The sequence below is a fragment of the Rhododendron vialii genome, chromosome 9a, assembly GCF_030253575.1.
Source record: "Rhododendron vialii isolate Sample 1 chromosome 9a, ASM3025357v1".
NCBI classification, from domain to species: Eukaryota; Viridiplantae; Streptophyta; class Magnoliopsida; order Ericales; family Ericaceae; genus Rhododendron; species Rhododendron vialii.
In genome coordinates this window covers 32,050,395-32,059,594 of record NC_080565.1, presented here as the reverse complement: position 1 = coordinate 32,059,594, position 9,200 = coordinate 32,050,395, and the positions used below count along the sequence as shown (strand labels likewise).

At 37.4% G+C, this 9,200-nt stretch overlaps 2 protein-coding genes across 2 annotated transcripts; both read right to left on the bottom strand.

Annotated features, from left to right (window-relative positions):
• Positions 1–369: 369 nt before the first annotated feature.
• Positions 370–4,875, bottom strand: LOC131301157 (uncharacterized). Its single transcript, XM_058327336.1, has 6 exons — positions 4,137–4,875; positions 3,823–3,988; positions 3,371–3,473; positions 2,923–3,051; positions 2,104–2,319; positions 370–846 (listed from the first exon to the last, which is right to left on the bottom strand). The coding sequence occupies exons 1-6, from the start codon at positions 4,528–4,530 to the stop codon at positions 568–570; spliced, it is 1,287 nt and encodes a 428-aa protein (XP_058183319.1). The 5' UTR covers positions 4,531–4,875; the 3' UTR covers positions 370–567.
• Positions 4,876–4,896: 21 nt separating this feature from the next.
• LOC131299804 (uncharacterized) lies at positions 4,897–5,295 on the bottom strand. Its single transcript, XM_058325377.1, has one exon. The coding sequence runs from the start codon at positions 5,293–5,295 to the stop codon at positions 4,897–4,899; it is 399 nt and encodes a 132-aa protein (XP_058181360.1).
• Between the last annotated feature and the right edge of the window lie 3,905 nt (positions 5,296–9,200).

Below are 9,200 nucleotides of genomic sequence, written 5' to 3'. Positions count from 1 at the left end.
CAACAAAAACATAAACACAACTTCGACAAAGCCAAAGTTGGTTCCAAAGATGGGTTTTTCATTTTTTGGCAGCAAAAGATAACGATGGATGGACTTAAATTTGCCCACAAATTTGCCAAACTATGATTTCAGCAGCCTGCATGGCTCATGATTTGACTAGCTCTGACAGAACATTGCAGAATCAATCTGCAGAAATCGTAATAGCAACATTTGTTTCTCTAGTCATTTTTGGGCCACAGTATGGAAGGGAGAAAGAATGACTTTTGCTTTATTTGGTTTTAACTTTTGTTTTCTACTTTCATTTGCACATTCTATTTTGTCTTGATTCTAGATGATTACCAAGGCAAGGGCAAATAGACCCTAGGAAACTGCATTTAATTTTCCCATTTTATTATAGAAGTACAGCACTATCAACAATATTGACAGTTAATTTCATGTGCATTAGTTTGCTAAATACATAAACCTATACAAAAAGGGATACCCATATACATCTGACGAACAACACAACATACAAACCCGTGGAACCGCCAGCCGCCATCTTTATGTATTTGCCATTTTACTGTCTAGCTACCAAAACCGATCCTTGTTGACACTTAAATAGCCAGCCATAACTTTTCCTCCCGTGTTCCTCATTCCGTCTATAAGAAAGCACCAACTGGAACCCAAGGCTCCAACGAAGAAATCTGATTCCGCAGCCATCAAGAAATTAACGAGAGGGTAATTTGTGCTGGTTTCCCTCCCCAGGCTGGCTTCGTAAGTAGCCATTGACATGTTTCCCACTTGGCGTGCCACGTTTGTGTAGTAGAAATTCCAGTGGGGGTATGATCTCGATCTATCAATTACTTCCTGAAGAAAAGTAGTACTATGAGAATTTGATCACAACAGCTAAACAAAAGTTATCAAAAAGAGTAAACACTATGATCAAACAACTCCGATGGAACTCAATGGGTTTGTGTTCAACTTCTGCCGAAAACGACAGGACTTATCCAATGTTTGTGGCCTATGAAGCGCCTACACTCCTAGAGATCAATGTAACCGTGTCAGACACTCTAGGGACACATAACGGTGCGTCCATTACATTTTTAATATTTGTTAACGGTGGGACACTCCGGGGACCCACATGGGGACACAGCGGGGTGATATGTACAGATTTTAAAAGCTTTTTTACGGCAAAATATTTGTAATTTCAATAGTATTTAGCCAACAAAAATGTAATATAAAGCGCAAGTATATGTGCATAAGCATACACCATCACTCAATAATGGATTCAATAGGAGTCTAAACCTAAATATGTAGTGGCTACAATGTAGGTTTGCATATCTGAAAGAACCGTTTAAAAAAATATTGAGGTGTCTCCTACCGTGTCTATGTCCCCATTTCTTTAGAATAGTCATGTCGCCCATCTGTCTCTATGTCCCCAGCCGTTTCTGTTTCCGTGCAACATAGTCTGTGACATTGTGGCTTTTAGTCTGTTTGCATATATCTGGAGTCTATCCAATAGGGGGTCTGGGTCAAAAGAGACCCTGACTAAAGTTCCTCGTCACAAAAAAAACTTAAAAAGATAACTTGAATCCAACTCTGATATCCTCTCTGTATATCAGTGGCAGCGTATTTCAAATCAAAGAAAAAGAGCAATATAGTTTAGAAGTAGACAATTCCTTAAATAACAAATAAATGAAAGGAAAAAAGGCTCAGCAGGCAAGGGTTTAGCTAGGTTTTTTGTATTAGTAATTGATGGAAATGGGCAACCATATGAATAATAAATATTGTTCCGGTTTGGAATGTAAAGAGATGGATGGGACTGCTATATCGATAGACCAATGAAAGACTTTTTCAAGATTCTTATTAATTCACAGGTTGATTGAATTTGAATAGACACCTATGTTGTTGAATAAGGGCACACATCTTAATTGGATTCGGGTTGGATTGTGGAATAAACCCTTGCTATAGCATATTTATATTGTATTTGTAACTATTTGCAAAGTAAAAAAATCGTGATATTTTGTTTTTTATGTAAGAATGAGAACCAGATCTACTACTTCAGCTAGGGTCTTTCTGTCTAGAAGATAAAAGGATATAAAGCACAAGAAAACTGTAAATAACCTGCATCTCCGTGGATAGCCAGATGCTGACAAGGTGCGGGAAGTGCTTTCTTATGCGTTCAGCACGTTTCATGTATTCTTCAAATTCAAATATCTTCATTTCACATGCCTTGTCGCCCATCCTCACATGTATGCTTAGCAATGGCCTAGGCATCCACGGTTTGTGATTGGACCATACAAATTGCTCCATTTCAGATTGCGGCTCTTCTCTAACTTCCTGAAGAGGATTTTCTCAAAAGGCATTACTCATTAGTTTACAAAAATAACAGACATAGATCTTCTATCAATGATATCAAAAGTATGGATCGTTTCAGAAACACTTTCTGTAAGTTTCACCATCTGCTCTCGTTTGAAATTCATATCTGAACTCCAAACTTAACGAGAAACTTCAATTTGAAGCTTGACTTTGAGAAACAGGTTTAAGAAGTGACTTAGAACAAAAAAAGACTCGGCCTTTGAACTTGAAAGAAAGGTTCCAAGGAAAAGGATTACAAATAAGCTTCAACAGAAAGCCTTCTCTTGTAGAATTGGTAATACGTGAGTCTTTTAGCTACTTAGTTGCTCTATTGCTGTATAGCCTTGTTTTTGCAAGCTATCCATTTCAGTACTGAAGGGAAAGGAGGAGGATGCCCTAAAAAGTCCAATACCCCTTGATATCTCTCACTGGCTACTACATTAACACATGTCCGTTCAGATAAGTTGATCAATTAAAGTACCAGAAAAATGGATAGAGCAAAAGAATCTTCTGAATCCATTAGGAGAGAGCTTCGTACTATATGGGTTTACTTGACAAATGACAAAAGAATCTAGATAGTCAGACCTCCGGCCATTCTTTAACGGGTGTTGCAAGAACCAATTTTGCAGCTTCCCGTCCAAAGGCCGCATGACGTTCAGCATTTAGCAAGTTGCACGTATACTCAGTCTGAAATCTCATTAGGTAGCGGACTGCCTGAAAATATTCAACCGATAACTTAATTGTGTCAGCCACCAAATAACACTTATAAGCATGAAAATATACTTTCATCTTAATTTACATACTTGCATAAAGTAATTCCAAATATACTTTCATCTTAATTTATATTCACGATTGAAACTCAAATAGCTGTACTTTTATGTTTGATCGTTTCAGGACAATTATTGACCTTCTTATTTAGCTGGCGAACGAGAAGATAGAAAGAAGAAAATTTTTAATTTCATAAAAGTACTTTTGCGTACTGTCTTCGAAAACTAAGCCAATGTCTTTATTCAAAATGAAATATTCCCTATACCTGGGCTCGCCTCCACCTTCTATCCATTTTGCGATGAGAGGCAATTAGAGTTCCATTTATATCTGTTGTTGGCTGTAAATATCTCCAAGGATTACCCCAAGTGCTGTTGCAAGACATTAGACAGAGTGAGATAAAGCACCGACAATACTTTCGTGTTGGTTTTTGAAGCATGAATAGTACTGGACACCTCACCACAGGTATATCAACAAAAAGCACATCTAATTTGGCAAACCTAGGCCGATGTTGGTCTTTTCTTCATTTGAGAATACAGTAACAATGGGTGTGAGCTTGGATGTGGGGAATCTTGTGGAACCCCAATATATCGGCAAGTCATGCTTCCTTCTCAAGTCGTGCTATTTTCCGTGCCGCGCCCGTGTTTGATTCGTTGCACAACAACATGTACTTTGTGTCTAAAATTATGAAGAAAATAGTGAATATGTTCAGGAGCTTGCCTAGGAGTCCGTCCAGACCATATTTGCTTTGATTTGTAGTTGTCTTTTCCTGTTATAATTCCTTTTTCCCATGCATCCTTTTCCTTCATTAACTGGAATGCACGGTCTCGGCATTCTTGGGATGTTTCTGGAAAGAAGTAACAAGACCAACTAGAACGTGATGGCCCTGAAACACCACAGACACAGAGCTATCAGCAACGACGATCAATATTTTTTCCCTTTTGGTTAGATAATGTCGCTGGCATATGCACGTTCACAGAAATCAGATGTCAACGAAGGAAAAGAAGTATGAAGCAATTACTAGCAACTCATACCTCTGCACCCATCATGGTCTGCCCGATTATAGTAGTTTGTAACAAGGACCCTTTTTTCATTGATGGCAATAGCAAGAAGTCCACACATTCCGGCAATCTGGCCTCCAATACCAAATCCTGGCAGCCTCTCCCAGTCAGCTTCAAGAAACTTCACATCAGGATCATTGCAGTTCAGAGGATGCTGATGAACCCATATGTCTCGCTGCACTTTCCTAGTGAAGGGATAATTTTCTTCATCCGATCCTGTTATCTGCAAATAAATTATGAACAGCTGACCTTGAAAGTGAAAGCATGGAATTTTGTTCAAAAGGAGGTAATCAGCATCACAATGTAACAGAAGAGTAGTCTTACAACATTTTACCAACAATTTGATGTCACACCAACAATTGGCCATTTAAATTGTCAGAGAATCACCTCATTGCTATTGCATAGACAAGTGGAAGCCTAATGCCAGAAAAGGAAAAACCAAATCATTTCATTCCCTTTAGTTTGCTTTTCCTTCATTTTGCATAATTGAAAGGTAAATCACTAATTTGGAAGTCATGAAATACCAGCAGGACAATCACCTCCAGACATGAGGAAATTTTCTGAACTTGCAAAATAAATATGTCAACACAAACAATCCTTGTATCTTGTTTTGAAATGTATATAGAAATGAAAAGAAGATGATAGATAGATTCAACCGAAATGCTACAAAAGACATACTCCCTAAAACACCTGCAAATAAATGATTGACCCTCTTATGCATATTTCTATGTGATTACATAGAAATGATCAAATACATGTTCATAACCCATGCAGCTAAATTTTCAGACTTCAGCAGCTCACCAGCTGTCGACAATGGGTAAGTATGCAAGAATCCCTTCCACAGAGTCCACAGAGGGAAGCTCTCATTCTCGACATGCTTATCAAGATTCTTGTTGACTTGTGAACTCAACTTGCAATTCTCCAAGTGAGGGGCTTTTGGCACATTAGATCTCCTCACTCCAGCACCTTGCAGCAACTCACCTTCGCCTTTCATTGATTCATTGACCGAAGCACTCCAAGCCGAGTACAAGAAAGACACTCTTGCATCAATTTTACTGTTGAAAGTTAACTGAGAATGCATCACCCTCTCTATGTCCCTTGCTTTAAGATTGCAGTCGCCCTTTGTAACCATATCTGCATTTTTACATATGCGAGGTGGTTGAGTTTTTTTTTCTAAAGTCTGACTTGAAATTATCAATCTCCCGTCCATAAATTCATCATCTAAGATTAAACCAAGAAAAAAGTTGTGGTAACAGTTAAGAGTCCGTGATGTTCCAACATCTAGAAGAAGTTCGATACAAAACGGAATAACTAAGTCTATATTAGAGGTAATCCCAATGTCAATAGGCTTCAAATGCACCCTATTATCTATATTTAAGTCTGTGACACATTTTCAGTCGAAGTTCGGTAAACAGTATTTCGATTGTACTTAGAATTGTCTAACACGCCACGACGTGTAATACTTTGCCCGTTTGTATATGAATAACAGTCTTTCTAATTGCCAGCTATGAGATCAAAGACCCGTTCTTTAAAACTCTTAAATGCAGAGTTTCTAATTATTTGTTCCTTTTTGCTACTTCACGTTTCCTTTGGTTCTTGAAAACCAAACAGAAATCTGGAATGTTTAACTTAAATGGGAAGCCACCTGTTTGAGTGGAAGGGGACAAACCTAAGCACAAGTATCTAGTGAGATTTTGTCTTAGAAGTAATTCCCACTTTTTAGGTGACTTTAGATACTCTTTGAGGACTCTTATTACAGATGTTGACTCTAATGGACTTCAGCTGAAGTCTGACTAGATCTCAACATAAATTTGAGAATACACATTGGGCTAGACCAAAGAACACCAATAGGCCTTTTTTTTACTTTAAATAAGACATTTAAATGTGGAAAGTAATTCATTCCCAATCAATTCAATCAACAGAAAAATATATTTTCTAGACCGCTTTTCTCAGGGACAAAATGTTACAGAATCCATAATTCTTCTTCTTATTGAAATTTATCATGAATTATATAACTATCTGAGTTTCTTATTTTTTGTTCTTTTTGCTACTTTATGTTCCCTTTACCAAAGAGAAATCTGGAACATTTGCTTTAATCGGAAGTCGCCTGTTTGAGTGGAAGTAGGTAAAGTCATTATACTATATACCATGATCCGTTTACTAGTTGTAAAGCTTATGAACAGGTACCTAATGAAATTTTGTCAGAATATATATATTAATTTGGGATATCGGGGACTCTGATGTCCCAATGAAATGGTTTTGGACGGCAGAGTGTTTCGACCCATGACACAGCGCCGTCACATGGGTTTGAGGGGGTCTCTTCTCTTTGGTTGTTAAGTCCCATTTGGCATAGCAAAACAGATTGATGATCTATTGATTTTTTGAGGGCTCATTTCGGAACTCACAAAAATGATTCAAGTTGTTCATTATTCTTATTATATTAATAATAACAATAAGCGGTTCGAATCATCTTTGAGATACCCAAAATAAGCCCACACAAAATCAATAAATCAGTAATTTGTTTTGCTACGTCAAACGGTAGCAACCAAAGGTGGGGAACCTAAACCGATGAAACGGCCCCGTTTTAGTTTTATGGATAGGCAAATGGTGTCGTTTCAAAGGGATGACAGAGTCTCCCAATCCATCAAAGGGACGGTAGAGTCCCAGAATCCATTAATGTATAGTAGTTTATTAATATCCTTTATTATGGTCAAATTAATATTCCGGGAAAACCGTAGGCAAGATCTACAGAGGCGCCGGCAAGTGAGGGGAGTGTGGATCGGACACCATGGGAAAAGTAGTATTTTTTTGGTAAAAAAATAGAATTTTCTCTAATCATGGCCTATAATTTATTTATTTATTCGTTTAGTTGACCCCCATAAAAATATTACACGGTGCACCCATTACCGAAACGGGGAGTAGTTAGAACTGGCCCCTTCTTTGTCTCTCTTCTCTCTTTGACCAGTTTTATCACCGAAGATTGCAAAAAATAAAAATAAAAAATAATAATAATAATAATAACGACAACCAGATATTCGGACCAACTTCTTCCGCGTGCACCTCAACTAATTTTAGTGTCCTGAAATAACGACTGGGCAAACCCTCCAACAGCTCTAAGGTTTGAATGTTTAGCCTCCGTAAAATTCAAACATGTAACCTTATGGAGGACAATCACTTAGAGTATTGCTTTTCTCATTTATATTTGGCCAAACTTCTTAGGCTTAAGATTGCAAATTTTTAGATATCGGGTCCTACATAAGTTTCATTCTTCAACCTTAAGATTTTATTTATCAAATAATGCTTTCTTTACTATTTTAACATTTAATTTATTTATACCAAACTAAGTAATTGGCTAAAAGAAATTAGGGAAAACGACAGTCCAGAACGTGTTTTGATAATTAATGCTCATCATGGACAAGCTAAAAACATTTGTTAATGCTGAAAATGTCCTTAGCAGGTATTAATTATCAGAACACGTCATTGGCAATCATTTTCCTAAGAAATTATGCCCGGTCATATGTTTGATTACTACCGATCATGTATCAATTTCAAAGCATTAAATATTGGTGAATGCAATTGGAAAAAGTGTTCTACGAATGGAAAAGTACATTGAATTTACAATTTTCGACCCCATATCAAAAGGGTAATTTTGAAAAGCCATAAATTTCGAAGACTGACGATGGCATTGCCTGTGAATTTAAGGCAATTTAAAAATATTTTAGCATTTACTTTATACCAAACCAAAGGGTAATTTAGAATTTTTGTTGACACGGATGATCAACTTAAAAAATAAAATGTGAATTCAACAAAAATATATATAAAAAAAGTTACTGAAACGAAAAAAGAACAAAAAGGTAGCTCGAACTCACGTTACTCACCCTTACATCAGATGTTCATTTTTTGGATGGGTCGGTCATAAGCCCATTCCTCTAGAAGTCTAAAGTTTGGTAAGGTTCGGACCGAGCAATTAGGCCTGAATTTAAAGTTGGTCCAAGAAGTCCAAACACGGGTCAACCCATTGGGCTTTGTATTCTTCACTTGATAATTAAAGGGGAAAATGACGGCCAATGATGTTTTTGATAATTAATACCCGCCAATGACATTTTCTTCATTAACAAATGTTCTCAGCATGTCCTTGGCAGGTATTAATTATCAAAATACGTCCTGGGCCGTCATTTTTCCTAATTAAAGTGATGATATTTGGGCCATCAAAACGGCATGCACGCATAGGGGTGATTGCACATTCTCCATGTATGATTTTCGTATAAATGAAAGTACCCTCTAAAGATTGAAAAAAAAAAAAAAACGGCATTCTCGCATAGGGGTTTGGCCAATAACATGACGAAAGAAACCTGAAACAAACAAATGCAACTGTTTAAAGCTGACTATTGTCTAGCTACAATCACCAATGGAGTATTTGAAAACCCCATGAAATGTAGCCGTAACTCACACTACTTGTTTCACTCAGAGTCATAGTAAAAGATGTTAGAAGGAAATAAAGACGAAAGTTGTGATCAGTGCTTGCGGAAGGTCTTCCCTTGTAGGTTCTGGAGGTGGCGGTAGCTAATCGGTGGTGGCTACGGTGGAGTTTGTGGAGGTGGCGGTTCTATAGTAGCCATCGGTCTGTGGTGGCGTCTTGGGGCTAGCGACGGCTAGGGTTTGTAGAGTAGGATTTGGTTTTCTTAGGTTTTCTTGGCCCACTTGATGTTTGAGCTTGGCCCATTAAGTATATATTTAGGATTTGGGCTTGGCCTATTTGGTGTTTGGGCTTCGACGCTATGGTGTTTCATTCAATATTCTATTAGATTTTGATGTACCTATGGCCAGTTCAATAAAATTTATCTTTTGCCGATAGAAAAATAAAATACAAAAGTTGTGATTTCGGAGCCAAAATCAATGATATCGTCTCCTGTAAGAAACGCATTACATTAACCAGAAAATAGATTCACGAGTCAATCCAACCAAATTCTAATGGTTGTTTTGTGCTGGAGTTTTACTCGACAAAATTAGAATTGTTATTGGTGATTGCTTTGTGTG

Coding starts and splice junctions, on each gene's coding strand:
- LOC131301157 (XM_058327336.1), bottom strand. CDS start 4,530: ATGGCCAATTGTTGGTGTGACATCAAATTGTTGGTAAAATGTTGTAAG. Junction 3,474..3,822: donor TGGTCTGGACGGACTCCTAG/GCAAGCTCCTGA, acceptor GTCTTGCAACAG/CACTTGGGGTAATCCTTGGA. Junction 3,052..3,370: donor GAAGGTGGAGGCGAGCCCAG/GTATAGGGAATA, acceptor GAATATTTTCAG/GCAGTCCGCTACCTAATGAG.
- LOC131299804 (XM_058325377.1), bottom strand. CDS start 5,295: ATGGTTACAAAGGGCGACTGCAATCTTAAAGCAAGGGACATAGAGAGG.